The 19,177-nt window shown below is 44.4% G+C and overlaps 1 protein-coding gene and 1 long non-coding RNA gene across 2 annotated transcripts; one reads left to right on the forward strand and one right to left on the reverse strand.

Moving 5' to 3' along the window:
• Window positions 1-1,118: 1,118 nt before the first annotated feature.
• On the reverse strand, window positions 1,119-2,360 carry LOC125508747 (putative non-specific lipid-transfer protein 3). The gene is made up of 2 exons (XM_048673534.2): window positions 1,905-2,360; window positions 1,119-1,469 (listed from the first exon to the last, which is right to left on the reverse strand). The coding sequence occupies exons 1-2, from the start codon at window positions 2,261-2,263 to the stop codon at window positions 1,460-1,462; spliced, it is 369 nt and encodes a 122-aa protein (XP_048529491.1). The 5' UTR covers window positions 2,264-2,360; the 3' UTR covers window positions 1,119-1,459.
• A 1,645-nt stretch (window positions 2,361-4,005) lies between these two features.
• Window positions 4,006-7,015, forward strand: LOC125508748 (uncharacterized). Its single transcript, XR_007283746.2, has 4 exons — window positions 4,006-4,427; window positions 5,626-5,674; window positions 5,756-5,812; window positions 5,924-7,015. It is a non-coding gene; the product is annotated as an uncharacterized LOC125508748 (long non-coding RNA).
• The last annotated feature ends 12,162 nt before the right edge of the window (window positions 7,016-19,177 follow it).

Genomic DNA, 19,177 nt, shown 5'->3' on the forward strand with positions numbered 1-19,177 from the left:
TGGTGGAGCGGGGGAGGGTGCGGTGGGTCGTCGGCGGCGGTGGAGCAAGGGAGGGTGCGGGGGGGGGGGGTCGTCGGCAGCGGTGGAGCGGAGGAGGGTGCGGGGGGTGCTCGGCGGCGGTGAGCGGGGGAGAATATGGGGTGCTTGTGGTGCGCCATTAGTAGTTTTGTAAAAAAGAAATTATAGTTGTGGCGCAATGTGTGGCAGGTGCGCTATTACTAGTTAAAACTAGTAATGACGCACTGTGCCCTGGTACGCTATTAGTATTTTTGAAAAAAAATTGTTACTAGTGGCGCATCAAGGGTCTGGTACGTCATTAGTGTCTATCACACTAATGGCACACTAACACATGGTACGCCACTGCTGTATAGTAATGACGCATCACATGTCTGGTTCACCATTAGTAGCCATATTATTTATAGCTTTTTTTTAGTGGTGATAGTTTTTATAAAATAGCGTGTGCAAAAAGTCAGCAGTATTTGCAGCCCATTTAAGCTCGACATGCGTTACCTACTTCTAAAATTGTTATCCTTAGCAAATACAAGATCATGATGTGTGGAGTGGCTGTACTTGCTAAAGGGAATTTACAGGGCGCGTGTTCGAGACTTGAAGTTCCCTTTTTGGCGTTAATTTTCAACGCCGTACAGTGGTTAGTTTTCCTACAAATAAAAAATACAAGTAGGTTTAGCGCAAAAATGTGTTGCTACGGGCAACTTTTTCTGCAAATAAAAAAAATACAATGAAGTTTTGTGCAAAAATGCATTGGCCGAGCATCATAAGTCACTAAAAGATGGGCCCATATGTACAAATACGCCCGCAACATACTTTGTGACCGTATGTGCACGCTTGAGTCAAGTTAAATACTGCAATTTCATGTTTTTAAAGTTCTAGCATCATATTGAACATTGAGCGCAAGTTCTATGACTACTGGTGATATTACCTCTTCTCAATGCTCCATGATACTCAATAGCTTTAGAAAACAAAAAACAAGAAAAAGCTTTAGAAATTTCCATGTGCTTTCATTTTTTGTTTCTTGCATGTGACTCTTTATTAGACATGTCCAATGCTCCATGATACTCAATAGCTACACACACCTGAACATCCATGCACATCGATAATTAAGAAAATAATTACTATTCATTAATTGCCTGAACAAGTAGGTCATACACATGACACGTACACATCGGCTAGAGTACAGCAAGGAGTTGACGGTTCACTCACGCATACGAACGCGTGCATGCATGTCGCGTAAAAATATACTATATGCACACAGTGTGTGTGCAACGTGCAGACAAAGACATAGTACTGAAATACACATGCAGCAGAGCTTCGTGCCGTACGCAGGCAGCTTTTATTTTATTTTTAGTAGCTCAGTATCGTATGAGCACTCCATCAACGTAGACATTAAGCTCCACACAAGCGCGTCCTTGCATGCACGTCGGAAGGATTATATATTGAACTAGTTGACACTGCATAAGAATAAGACATATATATTATGTCAGAGAAAATCACGGCAGATGTAACATGCTAGAAAACACAATCGACCGTTTTTGTTCAATATGAACTTAATATCACTGTTTTGTTACTATACATTCACTTCCTAGCTCTTGAGAAAAACTATGCAGGTACGTGTTTGCCCATGAGTTGTTCTAGTATTTGTCCTCTTTTTGGGGGGTCATATTGTTTGTATTGTCAGAACCTTTTCTCTTCTGTACTAGCTCGGATGCTGGATTAAAACAACTGTTTGGCCTGGTGTAAAAAACCGTTTGCTTTTTATAACGTGAAAACAGACGGTTATGGAGTAGCACCACATGGAAATATGCACAAGATCTGGACTAGACGGCTGCGCGAGAAGATGAAAAATGCATGCATTTGGATCAGGAGACCGAAAGGTTAGAACATACGTGTCGCAGTTGGTGGACATGCTGATGGGGAAGGGCACACTGACGCCGCACTTGCCGGGCACGCCGGAGACCTTGCCCATGTTGATGGACTTGATGCTGGTGGCGAGGCTCTTGAGGCACCTGCACGCTATCTTGCGGTCCGAGCTGCTGCGGGCCATGCCGTTCAGCCCCTGCACGCCGGAGCAGCACTCCTTGCTGATCGAGGACGCCCTCCCCGTCACGTACGCCACGCACGGCGCGAGCTTGGAGTCCACCTGCCCGCACGACAGCGCCGCCGAGGCCTCCCTGCCGGCCATCATCAGCACCACCGCCGCCAGGACCACGGCGGCCGCCACAGCCTTGCTGTTGAGACGAGCCATCGATCGGTAGCTGCAAGCTAGTTCCTTAAGCTGCTAGCTAGCTAGCTATGGGTGATCGAGTGTGGTTAAGCTGGTGGAGTGTGATGGTGTGGAGGAAAGGGTGTGGCGTGGAGGGTATAAATAGGGGAACGGTGAACATGCAGGATTGATTGAGCAATTGATGCCCGTCGCTGACATGTTGTTGGCTGGTGGAGTTAATTGAGAAGGTCAATCCACCCTGCAAGTGCATGTACTTGCTAGAAAGTACGCTCGATCTCTTTGCAATTGGCATGTGTCTCTTTGCTTTTACTTTGGCTTTTATAAATGCTTTTTGCGGGAAGAAAAGTTACTGGTGGCGTGAACTAGAACTTTTTTGGTTGCTGCCCTGACCCCTGAAACTGCCTCATGGCTCCACATATTCAAGACAGTGTTTGGCTGCTCCCATGGAATTGTAACCATGACTGAGTAGCTAATTTTTGGGCGCAAGGACCCCTTTTCTATCGTTGTTGCCTCTGTCACCCATTTGATCACTTGATCACACCATGTTTACATCTGCTCTCTGCTGAATCAATGAAAAACCAGCAAGTGTTGGATCTTTAAAAAAAAAAACAATCTTCACACCATGTTTGGTCCATTGTTTTTTTTAGCATCACTACAGACACAACCGCTCATATACACACGCATACACTCACCCCTATAAACGCACACACGCACACCCTACCTTTATGAGCACTTCCGAGAGACTGAGCCGGCATATCATCTTGAGATTTACGAAGTCACCATAGGCGCCTCGTCGTCGACGGGAACGTCTCCTCCCACTGAAAGCGTATCGCCGGAAGTCCTGAAATAAATCAAGGAATAATGCGAGCACCAGGATTTGAACCCTGGTGGGTTGGGGATACCACTGTCCACCTAACCAAATATAGCCGTCGTTTTTTTCCGAGAAAACTTCCAATCTATTCCTTTAATCATAACAGTATAACGAACATCAGAAATGATAAAAAATACATCTACATTCATAGACCACATAGCGACGACTACAAATACTGTTGTGTCAGGGTACATCCACCTCCATGGATCCGATTATGTGAACTCTTGAACCCATCTACGGGCATTTCTAACCGATCCCTTAAAAATAGCTGAGTATCCAGCGGAGTAAAACCTTTATGGAGTCCTCCACTAAGATTTGGTTGGACTTAGAGGTAATATCATCAGAAGTCATAGAACTTGCACTTGATGTTCAGTTTGGTGCTAAAACTTTAAAAATACGGATTTGTGGTCATCTAACTTGACATCACGTGCAAATACGGTCATAAAATACGCATGCGGACATATCAGGGTGTATGGGCCTCCCTGTCAGTGAGTGATTGCATTCGGCCGACTGATTTTTGCACAAAACAACTTTACTATTTTTTATTTGCGGGAAAGGCCAACCACTGTGCAGCAGCATATTGGTACGAAAATTAACAGAAAAGGCATACTGCTGTACAGGTACGATAATTGACTAAAATATCAGCGAGGCAGGACTCGAACACACGACCCAAATTAAGGACACAAGCCACTCTAGCCAACCAACGAACCCTTCACATTCATCTACTACCCCTATAAAAAGAAGAAAGGGCAGAGAATCAAACAATCAGATCCATCCATTAGCGAGATCTAATGGCCCTTAATCCTCCAATGTTTAACGCTACAAACCACGCATTAAATCAAATCCATCGATCCCTGATCTGCCCCACAGTTCATAAATAAAGAAAAAAAACCGCTGCCCGCACACGACCGCACGACCTCTCCCCTCCTCGCACGACCTCTCTCGCCCCCTCCTCCCCGCACGTCTCTCGCCCCTTCCTCCTCCCGCGCCGTTCGCCTCGCGCCACCGTTAGCTGCAGGAGGCGCCCCACCGCGCCCGGCGACGCCTCCCGCCGCCGCCGCCGAAGCCGTAACCTCCCCTGCCTCTTCTCCGCCTCACCCCTGTGCCTCCCAACCGCCAAGCCGCCGCCGCCTCATCTTCTCGCTGCACGGCCGGGCGACGCGGCGAGGCGCGCGGGAGCTCTTCGGCCGGAGACACGGCGAGGCGCGCGGGACGGCCGCTGGCGAACGTGGCCGGACCTGAGACTGTGGCGCGCGCTGCCACCTCCGCCCTCCCCCGGCCTTATCTCCTACGGAACAGGCTACTCATGCATCGGTACCTAGCCACCATGGCATCTCTTTCCCTCTCAATCCATTCTTCTTCTGTTTGTTTTTCAACTGGAGCAAAATTCATTGTACTCTTCTTGTGATTATCTTCATCATCGTCACTAATTTTGAAAGTTTTCAATACTAACAGCTTCAAGAATACGTACAATTACTTTCTTCCTTTATTTTGTCAACGTCCAATTTTAGAGCTCTAGATAAAATCTGCAGCAAAGAAGCAACTTAGCCTCTAAATTTTATCAATTATCCTGACCCATGTTCAGCAAATACAAATTCTAGAGCATTCATATTGTACGGTGCAGATGGCAACAGAATATAAAGCAAAAGATGAGTGACAGAATAGAAAACAAAAGATGAGTGACAGCATATGGTGATATGAGTGGAACAAAGAGATGTCCAGAATATGGCATCAAATAGTGCCTGAACAATAACAAGACTGACCACACATTATCCTATTTAAAAAAACCAGCAAGGAAGAATGAGACTGTAGTGAAGAGGTTATATGAACAAATAATAGATAGATAGAGGGCAAATGAGATACTGACCTGATATGTAGGAGTCATCTAATCTGTAACAGCTATGCCTGTCATCTATTCTCTAGGTTACAGATATACTAATCGATGAAAAACAAATTTTAGCCTTGATTCCTCTCGATCTCTCATGCCATAGCTAAAGTTCAAAAGGCTACTTCATCGCTGATGGCACAACACTGCACAAATTATAGAGTCCTGGTGTGTGTGTTTCATGATCCTCTGTTTTTGGCATCTCAATTATTTATATTACATCAGGAATTTCGGGAATTCCAGAGCACATATTCTGCCCTGCCTAGAGGATCTTCACAACTCTCTATGCCCTTCTATATATGTTTAAGATTTATAATATTATATCCAAAGATGACTAAGAAAGGAATGGATGTACCTCCATTTGCAACAGAAGAACATTCCCCGCTTAAGGACCTAAGGAACACAGCTATGGATGGGAGTGCAAATCTCAAGGATAATCAAACCAATAATCCTAATACTAATGATCCTAAAAGGAAAAGTGTTCAATCATGGTATGCTAGAATGTCAGATGAGAAGAAAGCGGAATACAACGTGAAGCGTCGTATATCTTGACAGCAAAAGAAGGTTGCAGCTCTAGATTGTGCTAGCCAGGACCAATTCTCACAAAAGTTTGTTTCTCTGTTACAGATAGTACAACCAACCCCTTTCCGTGACATAATCAACACACGTACAAAAGGTATCCAATTGTCCATCCAGTTGTTATCTATATACTGACATGACATTTACTCATTGTTTACGAGTAAATTATTCTTTTCAGGTACATGTGTGACCTCGGCCTCAATCTCTGCAAATACACCTCAAATGCACACTTCAGGTTAGATCACATTCTTGCTACATTCATTAATTGCAATGTCAGAATTGATTATGCTCACAGACAACAATGCCATTTTCTCACTGTCTACAATATATAATCTGTTGTCACCAGTCTACAATACACACCAACTACGGAAAGGTGGTGTTTAAGAGATGACATCAGAGAAAAGCACCAAGACCATTGTCTATCAAGACGTCGCAGCATTGAGTAATTGTGTATGTTATTTTAGTGTGAGAGTTTATAAATTTTTAGTTGCGGCTTAGCTACTGTTTCATCCATTTTATCATCGCAAACATTTGTACCAGTCCCACTTTATACCTATGTCTTATTTTATGATTATTGGATTTCCTTTAGCCCTTCTACAATTCAGTTAGTCACTGTAAAGTGTCTTCTGTTTCTGCGGATACACAAGTCGGTGTAGTCACACATCATCTTCAATTTCTGTTATCCATATCACTGCTCTTGGCCATTGTCGGCATCATCAACACCGAGCACCAACGACAAGAGCCCAGTGGTGAACGAGGCCAAGAGAATCCTGAGAAGCTGCAGCTGAAAGTAGCACTGGAGGTGGTGCCTGGGAGAAGCAGTGCAGGCAGTGGCCTAGAGGAGCGGAAGAGGTGTCTGGGACGAGCATAGGAGGCAGCGGCGCAACAGTCGGGTGCAGGGGGCCCGGGAGAAGTGGAGGAACTGGTGGCCGGGAGCAAAATTGTTGGCGGTGGGATCAGAGGAGGTAATAACGCCCGGAGCAGCGCGGGCGGCAAGGGAGGAAACAAGTATTGAGCTGGCCTAAGTGGCAATTTTATCCATGTAGTCCCTTCGTAAACTAATATAAGAGTGTTTAGATCACTACTTTAGTTATCTAAACGCTCTTATATTAGTTTACAGAGGGAGTACAAAATACTAAGAGGAATATGTACATGTACTGCTTTATTAATTGGTGATATACCTACACACTTTCTCCTGGAAATTTCTTTCACTTGACATGATAGTCATGATATTTCTTTGTTGCATACTCCCTTCGTCCCGAATTACTTGTCTTAGATTTGTTAGATACGGATTTATCTAGACAGATGTTAGATACATCCATATCTAGATAAATCTAAAACAATTAATTTCGGACGGGGTAATAGAAATCTGATTCTTATATGTGAAGGAACAAATTATTGTACTTCTCTTTAAAATTACACAGTGCAATTTTGGTCAGGCTTCTCCTCATATTTCCTTCTATAGCATTATGGGCCCGTTGATCACCATCCATGTCCTTAGTACAGGGCGAAGCCACCAATGATGGCGGCATTTATAGATTTTTCTTTTCTATTATGTTTAATTCAGCTAATTCAATAACTTGTACTGTAGATAGTACTCCCTCTCTAAACAAACATAAGAGTGTTTAGATGACTACTTTAGTAATCTAAACGCTCTTATATTTCTTATGAAGGGAGTACTACAACTATATTTGACGGTGAATAAAAGAAAGCCTTTGTTAAATTATATCCATTAGTCTGATGGAGAATTCATCATTTTTTATTGTTACATATAAAAAGTTGTAATTTTATATCCTAATAAAGACGTGCGTTACACGTGCACGCTTACTAGTATTTCAAGTGTGGATAACAAACTGAGATATATTGAACGTGGAGCTTAAATGACATTTATTTTTGTACCTATGAGCAGTGGGTTCTGCCTGTCATTACACATTGAAAATTAACAGGAAAAAGTGTGACCGCCAGCTCTCGAACAAACAACCAAAGGGTAGCACACAGGACGTTCTAGCCGCTACAACCTACACGTATACACATCTACGGTGAATAACTAATCTTAATATACTGAAAATATGTAAATATTACGTAAACTACTTATAAATATTGTACATACAAATGATATACCCTACTTTTAAATTTGTTCATGTATTATTTTAAAAATATTCATATATTTAAATAAAATTTATGAATTATAATTTTTTGTATCATTTAAAATAAATATATCAAAAATAAAATTACAAAAATTATTTAACTTTACAAACATTTCAATAACTGTTCTCGCATTTATAGAGTTCAACTTTTGTATAATTTAAAATGTAAACATTGATATGAATATTCAATCATATCTAATATTTGAATTATATAATTTTTCAAATATAAGTCATGAGTAAAAATTATACATAAGTGAATAATTTTGAATATTTAGTAAATGTTTGAACCCATCATTTTGCATAATTTAAATATAAGCCTCGAGTGTGTTATTTTTCTTGGATTCATTAAACATATTTATTTAATAAAAAAATTCAATGTTGGTTTAACTAAATATTTTTTATATAAATACGCATGTGTATATTTAAATGTTTTTATTGACTAATAATGATCGCTTGTATGTCTAATATTCTTGGAACATAAATTTGTTAATGGCATTTACAAATAGCTTTAAAAAATAGCAAGTGCAAAATGGGCCGCAGTATCCGCATAAATAAGCCGACAATGGCAACCCCCTTCCGAAAGACATGCATGTACTGTCAGACAGCAAGCCAGAGTGACAGAGGGAGCAAAAACACAGCTTGATTATTGAAATGTCACTCTGTTTTACAGCTCAGTCAAACCGTCTTGATGTGCAATTAGCCAATTAATATCACTCCCATTGTTTTACTGCTCCACTTGTAAGTACTATGTTGATGGCATTATATTTTATCTTAATGTGTCAACCTACCTAATATGACTTCTGGTCCTGCTTAACGGAATCAACAGTGGCAGTACGTGCCTCTACATATTTCAAGTAAAAAAAGACCGGTAAAATAGCTTAAATGGGCTGCAGATATACACCAATTCCTCATAGATGCAGAAAAAAAATGTCATTTAAGTTCCACGTTCAATAAATCTAAGTTTGCTATCCATACATGAGATACGAACGGGAAGGGTGAGTTGGCTGGAGTGGCTTGTGTCGTAAACATTGGCAACGGGTTAAGTCTCTGCTCACCCATTTTTTGTGTTAATTTTTGTACCTATATGCAGCACAACAGTCGGATTTTCCGCAAATAAAAAAATGCGAGGGTGTTTTGTGCAAAAGTTAGTCAGCCGAGTAACATCACTCATTGACAGGTGGGGTCATACACCCTGATACGTCTGCATGCGTATTTTGTGACCATATTTGCACGCGTTGTCAAGTTAGGTGACCAAAAATCCGTATTTTTAAAGTTCTAGCACCAAACTGAATATCAAGTGCAAGTTCTATGACTTCGGGTGATATTACCTCTTATCCAATCCCCTATATAAATCCGGCTAGAGGCGGAGTCAATACCAGCATGCGGCGCGGAGGCGTTGCCGGAGCTCTGTGGTCCGTTTCCCGGCCAATCCATAGCAAGGCACAGTCGCCGGCGGCGGTAGCAGCAACAGCCGCAGATCCACCAGTTCTGCGTCGGCGACGGAACAAGAAGGCACAAATCCAAGTGGTCAAGGACCACAACGGTGGGCGGGTGCCGGCGGGGGGAGGGAGGGGTGGCGCCGGCGCAAATGCAGTGCGGGAGTGGAGCAGGGAAGGCGGTGAGGGAGGATGTGGCTTTTAGTCAGCCACCGAGTGATGGAGTATATTTAGCAAAAAGATACGCGGTTGAGGATAATTTATCCTCCATTACAGCGGATTGGGATCGGCTCGGTTAGAGAAATAAAACTAATTTTTTACTCTTCTAATGGGTTATAGGGATCGGTTTGATACTCTACAAGGTAGAGCAATGATTGTACGTGTACCAAGGCAGAAGCTCAGGCCACCGATTTCCTAGGGCCGAGTCCGACAGCTCTGCGCAGCCGAGAGCACCCAGGCTGAGATAGCAAAGACGATAACATCCAGCAGATCAAAGGAAAGGCAGACCATGCATCTGCGCTCAGGGTAGGGTAGCAAATCAAACGGTCCAGTCGACATCTAAAGTGGTCTCCGGAACGTCTCCTACGGCAACTGAACTTTCTTCAATTCCGTAGCCGAGCGGCACCTCTACAGTATGAAACGAAGTATTAATGCCCGATAGATCCATAACCTAACTGTTCATACCTGATTTTATTGGCCTTATTACTAATTCCATGTAGTAGTTGCCACCTACATAGCTTGCGTCTCCCAACAGGACTCGGGTCTGAAACGTTGCAATATTGCTTTCGATCTATGCATGCGGGGTAGCAGGTGAAATAGATTTTCACCTCATCAATCCTCTACAGTAGCAGCTTTAAATTGTTTGTTAATTCGGCACGTCTCTTCTCAGCGCCGTTTTTCTTTTTATTATGCTCGAACTTGCAGCCTATATCTGTATTACTTAATCTCTACCACTTAAAAAGAACTTAAGGTTCTTATTTCACTATTTTTCTCAGCAGCCCTTCGTTCAACCTTTCATGTATAAGATAATCAATCACCTTAATTACTTACCTTCTAAACCAATTTCACTTTAGTTTACTTATCAAACTTCTAATCAAAATATAAGATACTCCACAGTTAGAATTTGATGAGCATTTATTTATACAATCACATTTTTATTGACAGATAAATCAGAAGCTAAAATATTAAAATATTTATATCCCGTTATAACGCACGGGCATTGTTCTAGTATTGTTAAAGAAAAGAAGCGTGATACCAGCCCACACCCTCATCCAGTGTTCATCACTCCTTTCATTTTTGCAGTGATGGGTGTCAAAAGCCTATCACTTGCGGGCAAGGCTCTCAATATCCTTGGACGGCCCCCACGTTGCCACCATAGGCGACACGGGGAAACCCTACCCAACGCCGCCGCCAGGCACATCCTCCGCCCCTTCCCGCTTCGCCGCCGCTGGAGAGCTTGCCGGCGAAGCTGTGCCGAGCCCAGGGATGGTGGCTGCGGGGCAGATCCGTACCTCCTGCTACGTCCCCCACCCACCCCTTCGCCGAGATCCACTTTTGTGCGGCTCGGGACGGTCTTCTCTGGTGGCTGCTCCCCGCCCAGCCGATCCGGCGGCTCTTGCCTCCTGTGCGAGCTGCTCCCCTGCTTCCTCCCCGTGGATACATCCCCTCTGCTGTTGCTGGCCGGGGACGCAGGTCGCAGCTTTGTACGGCGGTTCGGTTGCGCCTTGGTGTCGACGGCGGCTGCCCTGGCTGCCATCATGCTGTGCGTCATCCATGGTGCGGCTCCTCTCCCCCACCCCTCCCTCGCGAGCTTCTGGTCGGCCCCCTCGGGCGGCGGCCTTGGAGGCGTGGTCGGGATTTCGGCTGTGTGCGGGCTCACCCCCACCACCCCACCCCGCCAGGGGCGAGTCCTGCCCGACGGACATGGACCTGCGCTCCTTCCTACGTCCATGGCCGGTTGGGGCTGCTCCAGGCCCGGCGCCCCCCGGGACTGCACTCCTTCCGGCTCCCTTGGCTCGCCGACGCCTCGCCTTCACAACCACACCATGCTGGTGCCTTGGTTGGCCATCCATCCCGGTGCATCTTCGTCGCCGGCTTGCTCTAGGAGCTGCGCCCCCTTCCGGCTCCTCGAACTTGTCGACGTCCTTGTTGCTTCGGTCCCGGTGACCCGGATCTACCCCCCCTCCGGATCCTGGCTCGCTCAGGCCTCCGGCCATCGTCACATTCTCCTCCGCTTCCCATTCCGCCCAGCCGCCCACCTCCGTGCCCCGTTTGTCCCTTCGTCGCTCCCATTCTTGTGGTCATGGTTCAGGCTGTTGGGGAACGTAGTAATTTCAAAATTTTCCTACGCACACGCAAGATCATGGTGATGCATAGCAATGAGAGGGGAGAGTGTTGTCTACGTACCCTCATAGACCAGCAACGGAAGTGTTGACACAACGTAGAGGAAGTAGTCGTACGTCTTCCCGATCTGACCGATCCAAATACCGAACGTACGACACCTCCGAGTTTTGCACATGTTCAACTCGGTGACGTCCCTTGAGTTCCGATCCAGCAAAACATTGAGGGAGAGTTTCGTCAGCACGACGGCGTGATGACGGTGATGATGTTCTACCAACGCAGGGCTTCGCCTAAGCACCGCTACGATATGACCGAGGTGGAATATGGTGGAAGGGGGCACCGCACACGGCTAAGGAACGATCACGAGGATCAACTTGTGTGTCATGGGGTGTCCCCTTGCCTCAGTATATAGAGGAGGGAGAGGGGGAGGTGCGGCCGGCCCTATGGGTGCGCCTGGAGGAGTCCTACTTCAATCGGGAGTAGGACTCCCCCCTCTTGCCTTGTTGGAAAAGGAAGGAGGAAGGGAGAAAGAGGAAAGGGGGGCGCCGCCCCCCCTTCCTTGTCCTATTCAGACTAGGGGGGAGGGGCGCGCGGCCTGCCCTGGCCGGCCCTCCTCTTCTCCCTTATGGCCCATGTAGGCCCAATAACCCCCCCGGGGGGGTTCCGGTAACCCCCCGGTACTCCGGTAAAATCCCGATTTCACCCGGAATGTTTTCGATATCCAAATAGGCTTCCAATATATCAATCTTTATGTATCGACCATTTCGAGACTCCTCGTCATGTCCGTGATCACATCCGGTACTCCGAACAACCTTCGGTACATCAAAACACAAAAACCCTAATTACGATCGTCATCGAACTTTAAGCGTGCGGACCCTACGGGTTCGAGAACTATGTAGACATGACCGAGACACGTCTCCGGTCAATAACCAATAGCGGAACCTGGATGCTCATATTGGCTCCTACACATTCTACGAAGATCTTTATCGGTCAGACCGCATAATAACATACGTTGCTCCCTTTGTCATCGGTATGTTACTTGCCCAAGATTCGATCGTCGGTATCTCAATACCAAGTTCAATCTCGTTACCGGCAAGTCTCTTTACTCGTTCCATAATACATCATCCTGTAACTAACTTATTAGTTGCAATGCTTGCAAGGCTTGAGTGATGTGCATTACCGAGAGGGCCCAGAGATACCTCTCCGACAATCGGAGTGACAAATCCTAATCTCGAAATACGCCAACCCAACAAGTACCTTCGGAGACACCTGTAGAGCACCTTTATAATCACCCAGTTACGTTGTGATGTTTGGTAGCACACAAAGTGTTCCTCCGGTAAACGGGAGTTGCATAATCTCATAGTCATAGGAACATGTATAAGTTATGAAGAAAGCAATAGCAACAAACTAAATGATCAAGTGCTAAGCTAACGGAATGGGTCAAGTCAATCACATCATTCTCCTAATGATGTGATCCCGTTAATCAAATGACAACTCATGTCTATGGTTAGGAAACATAACCATCTTTGATCAACGAGCTAGTCAAGTAGAGGCATACTAGTGACTCTCTGTTTTTGTCTATGTATTCACACATGTATTATGTTTCCGGTTAATACAATTCTAGCATGAATAATAAACATTTATCATGATATAAGGAAATAAATAATAACTTTATTATTGCCTCTAGGGCATATTTCCTTCAGTCTCCCACTTGCACTAGAGTCAATAATCTAGATTACACAGTAATGATTCTAACACCCATGGAGCCTTGGTGCTGATCATGTTTTGTTCGTGGAAAAGGCTTAGTCAGCGGGTCTGCAACATTCAGATCCGTATGTATCTTGCAAATTTCTATGTCTCCCACTTGGACTAAATCCCGAATGGAATTGAAGCGTCTCTTGATGTGTTTGGTTCTCTTGTGAAATCTAGATTCCTTCGCCAAGGCAATTGCACCAGTATTGTCACAAAAGATTTTCATTGGACCCGATGCACTAGGTATGACACCTAGATCGGATATGAACTCCTTCATCCAGACTTCTTCATTTGCTGCTTCCGAAGCAGCTATGTACTCCGCTTCACATGTAGATCCCGCCACGACGCTTTGTTTAGAACTGCACCAACTGACAGCTCCACCGTTCAGTAAAAACACGTATCCGGTTTGCGATTTAGAATCGTCCGGATCAGTGTCAAAGCTTGCATCAACGTAACCATTTACGATGAGCTCTTTGTCACCTCCATATACGAGAAACATATCCTTAGTCCTTTTCAGGTATTTCAGGATGTTCTTGACCGCTGTCCAGTGATCCACTCCTGGATTACTTTGGTACCTCCCTTCTAGACTTATAGCAAGGCACACATCAGGTCTGGTACACAGCATTGCATACATGATAGAGCCTATGGCTGAAGCATAGGGAACATCTTTCATTTTCTCTCTATCTTCTGCGGTGGTCGGACATTGAGTCTTACTCAACTTCACACCTTGTAACACAGGCAAGAACCCTTTCTTTGCTTGATCCATTTTGAACTTCTTCAAAACCTTGTCAAGGTATGTGCTTTGTGAAAGTCCAATTAAGCGGCTTGATCTATCTCTATAGATCTTAATGCCCAATATGTAAGCAGCTTCACCGAGGTCTTTCATTGAAAAACTCTTATTCAAGTATCCCTTTATGCTATCCAGAAATTCTATATCATTTCCAATCAATAATATGTCATCCACATATAATATCAGAAATGCTACAGAGCTCCCACTCACTTTCTTGTAAATACAGTCTTCTCCAAAAGTCTGTACAAAACCAAATGCTTTGATCACACTATCAAAGCGTTTATTCCCACTCCGAGAGGCTTGCACCAGTCCATAAATGGATCGCTGGAGCTTGCACACTTTGTTAGTTCCTTTTGGATCGACAAAACCTTCTGGTTGCATCATATACAACTCTTCTTCCAGAAATCCATTCAGGAATGCAGTTTTGACATCCATTTGCCAAATTTCATAATCATAAAATGCGGCAATTGCTAACATGATTCAGACAGACTTAAGCATCGCTACGGGTGAGAAGGTCTCATCGTAGTCAATCCCTTGAACTTGTCGAAAACCTTTTGCAACAAGTCGAGCTTTGTAGACAGTAACATTATCGTCAGCGTCAGTCTTCTTCTTGAAGATCCATTTATTCTCAATTGCTTGCCGATTAATGGGCAAGTCAACCAAAGTCCACACTTTGTTCTCATACATGGATCCCATCTCAGATTTCATGGCTTCTAGCCATTTTGCGGAATCTGGGCTCACCATCGCTTCTTCATAGTTCGTAGGTTCATCATGATCTAGTAGCATGACTTCCAGAACAGGATTACCATACCACTCTGGTGCAGATCTTACTCTGGTTGATCTACGAGGTTCGGTAGTAACTTGATCTGAAGTTTCATGATCATTATCATTAGCTTCATCACTAATTGGTGTAGGTGTCACAGAAACCGGTTTCTGTGATGTACTACTTTCCAATAAGGGAGCAGGTACAGTTACCTCATCAAGTTCTACTTTTCTCCCACTCACTTCTTTCGAGAGAAACTCCTTCTCTAGAAAAACTCCGAATTTAGCAACAAAAGTTTTGCCTTCGGATCTGTGATAGAAGGTGTACCCAACAGTCTCCTTTGGGTATCCTATGAAGACACATTTCTCCGATTTGGGTTCGAGCTTATCAGGTTGAAGCTTTTTCACATAAGCATCGCAGCCCCAAACTTTCAGAAACGACAACTTTGGTTTCTTGCCAAACCATAGTTCATAAGGCGTCGTCTCAACGGATTTCGATGGTGTCCTATTTAATGTGAATGCAGACGTCTCTAAAGCATAACCCCAAAATGATAACGGTAAATCAGTAAGAGACATCATAGATCGCACCATATCTAATAAAGTACGATTACGACGTTCGAACACACCATTACGCTGTGGTGTTCCGGGTGGCGTGAGTTGCGAAACTATTCCGCATTGTTTCAAATGTAGACCAAACTCGTAACTCGAATATTCTCCTCCACGATCAGATCGTATAAACTTTATTTTCTTGTTACGATGATTTTCAACTTCACTCTGAAATTCTTTGAACTTTTCAAATGTTTTAGACTTACATACCCATATCTGCTTAAATCATCTGTGAAGGTGAGAAAATAACGATATCCGCCACGAGCCTCAACATTCATTGGACCACATACATCTGTATGTATGATTTCCAACAAATCCGTTGCTCTCTCCATAGTACCGGAGAATGGCGTTTTAGTCATCTTACCCATGAGGCACGGTTCGCAAGTACCAAGTGATTCATAATCAAGTAGTTCCAAAAGTCCATCAGTATGGAGTTTCTTCATGCGCTTTACACCGATATGACCTAAACGGCAGTGCCACAAATAAGTTGCACTATCATTATCAACTCTGCATCTTTTGATTTCAACATTATGAATATGTGTATCACTACTATCGAGATTCATCAAAAATAGACCACTCTTCAAGGGTTCATGACCATAAAAGATATTACTTATATAAATAGAACAACCATTATTCTCTGATTTAAATGAATAACCGTCTTGCATCAAACAAGATCCAGATATAATGTTCATGCTCAACGCTGGCACCAAATAACAATTATTTAGGTCTAATACTAATCCCGAAGGTAGATGTAGAGGTAGCGTGCCGACCGCGATCATATCGACTTTGGAACCATTTCCCACGTGCATCGTCACCTCGTCCTTAGCCAATCTTTGCTTAATCCGTAGCCCCTGTTTCGAGTTGCATTTGTTAGCAACAGAACCAATATCAAATACCCAGGTGCTACTGCGAGCATTAGTAAGGTACACATCAATAACATGTATATCACATATACCTTTGTTCACTTTGCCATCCTTCTTATCCACCAAATACTTGGGGCAGTTCCGCTTCCAGTGACCAGTCTGCTTGCAGTAGAAGCACTCAGTCTCAGGCTTAGGTCCAGACTTGGGTTTCTTCTCCTGAGCAGCAACTTGTTTGCTGTTCTTCTTGAAGTTCCCTTTCTTCTTCCCTTTGCCCTTTTTCTTGAAACTGGTGGTCTTATTGACCATCAACACTTGATGCTCCTTCTTGATTTCTACCTCTGCGGCTTTTAGCATCGCGAAGAGCTCAGGAATAGTTTTATTCATCCCTTGCATATTCTAGTTCATCACGAAGCTTTTGTAGCTTGGTGGCAGTGATTTAAGAACTCTGTCAATGACACTATCAACAGGAAGATTAACTCCCAGTTGAGTCAAGTGATTATGATACCCAGACATTTTGAGTATATGTTCACTGACAGAACTATTCTCCTCCATCTTGCAGCTATAGAACTTATTGGAGACTTCATATCTCTCAATCCGGGCATTTGCTTGAAATATTAACTTCAACTCCTGGAACATCTCATATGCTCCATGACGTTCAAAACGTCGTTGAAGACCCGGTTCTAAGCCGTAAAGCATGGCACACTGAACTATCGAGTAGTCATCAGCTTTGCTCTGACAGACGTTCATAACATCTGGTGTCGCTCCTGCAGCAGGCTTGGCACTTAGCGGTGCTTCCAGGACGTAATTCTTCTATGCAGCAATGAGGATAATCCTCAAGTTACGGACCCAGTCCGTGTAATTGCTGCCATCATCTTTCAACTTTGCTTTCTCAAGGAACGCATTAAAATTCAACGAAACAACAGCACGAGCCATCTATCTACAATCAAACATAGACAAGCAAGATACTATCAGGTACTAAGTTCATGATAAATTTAAGTTCAATTAATCATATTACTTAAGAACTCCCACTTAGAAAGATATCCTTCTAATCCTCTAAGTGATCACGTGATCCAAATCAACTAAACCATGTCCGATCATCACGTGAGATGGAGTAGTATCAATGGTGAACATCAATATGTTGATCGTATCTACTGTATGATTCACGCTCGACCTTTCGGTCTCCGTGTTCCGAGGCCATATCTCTTATATGCTAGGCTCGTCAAGTTAAACCTGAGTATTCCGCGTGTGCAACTGTTTTGCACCCGTTGTATTTGAACGTAGAGCCTATCACACCCAATCATCACATGGTATCTCAGCATGAAGAACTTTCGCAACGGTGCATACCCAGGGAGAACACTTATACTTTGATAATTTAGTGGGGGATCATCTTATAATGCTACCGTCAATCAAAGAAAGATAAGATGCATAAAAGATAAACATCACATGCAATCAATATAAGTGATATGATATGGCCATCATCATCTTGTGCTTGTGATCTCCATCTCCGAAGCACCTTCATGATCACCATCGTCACCGGCACGACACCTTGATCACTACCGTAGCATCGTTGTCGTCTCGCCAACCTTATGCTTCCACGACTATCGCTACCGCTTAGTGATAAAGTAAAGCATTACAGCGCAATTGCATTGCATACAATAAAGCGACAACCATATGGCTCCTGCCAGTTGCCGATAACTCGGTTACAAAACATGATCATCTCATACAATAAAATTTAGCATCATGTCTTGACCATATCACATCACAACATGCCCTGCAAAAACAAGTTAGACGTCCTCTACTTTGTTGTTGCAAGTTTTATGTGGCTGCTACGGGCTTAGCAAGAACCGTTCTTACCTACGCATCAAAACCACAACGATAGTTTGTCAAGTTGGTGCTGTTTTAACCTTCGCAAGGACCGGGCGTAGCCAGACTTGGTTCAACTAAAGTTGGAGAAACTGACACCCGCCAGCCACCTGTGTGCAAAGCACGTCGGTAGAACCAGTCTCGCGTAAGCGTACGCGTAATGTCGGTCCGGGCCGCTTCATCCAACAATACCGCCGAACCAAAGTATGACATGCTGGTAAGCAGTATGACTTATATCGCCCACAACTCACTTGTGTTCTACTCGTGCACAACATCAACGCATAAAACCTAGGCTCGGATGCCACTGTTGGGGAACGTAGTAATTTCAAAATTTTCCTACGCACACGCAAGATCATGGTGATGCATAGCAACAAGAGGGGAGAGTGTTGTCTACGTACCCTCGTAGACCGGCAACGGAAGTGTTGACACAAGTAGAGGAAGTAGTCGTACGTCTTCCCGATCCGACCGATCCAAGTACCGAACGTACGGCACCTCCAAGTTCTACACACGTTCAACTCGGTGACGTCCCTCGAGTTCCAATCAGCAAAACATTGAGGGAGAGTTTCGTCAGCACGACGGCGTGATGACGGTGATGATGTTCTACCGACGCAGGGCTTCGCCTAAGCACCGCTACAATATGACCGAGGTGGAATATGGTGGAAGGGGGCACCGCACACGGCCAAGGAACGATCACGAGGATCAACTTATGTGTCATGGGGTGCCCCCTTGCCTCAGTATGTAAAGGAGGGAGAGGGAGAGGTGCGGCCGGCCCTATGGGTGCGCCTGGAGGAGTCCTACTCCAATCGGGAGTAGGACTCCCCCCTCTTGCTTTGTTGGAAAAGGAAGGAGGAAGGGAGAAAGAGGAAAGGGGGCGCGGCCTGCCCTGGTGTGACGCCCCCGATTTGACCGTACACTAATCATGCACGCAAATGTGTACGATCAAGATCAAGGACTCACGGGAAGATATCACAACACAACTCTACAAATAAAATAAGTCATACAAGCATCATATTACAAGCCAGGGGCCTCGAAGGCTCGAAT

The sequence above is a fragment of the Triticum urartu genome, chromosome 5A (assembly GCF_056163025.1).
Source record: "Triticum urartu cultivar PI428250 chromosome 5A, HENAU_Tu73, whole genome shotgun sequence".
NCBI lineage: Eukaryota > Viridiplantae > Streptophyta > Magnoliopsida > Poales > Poaceae > Triticum > Triticum urartu.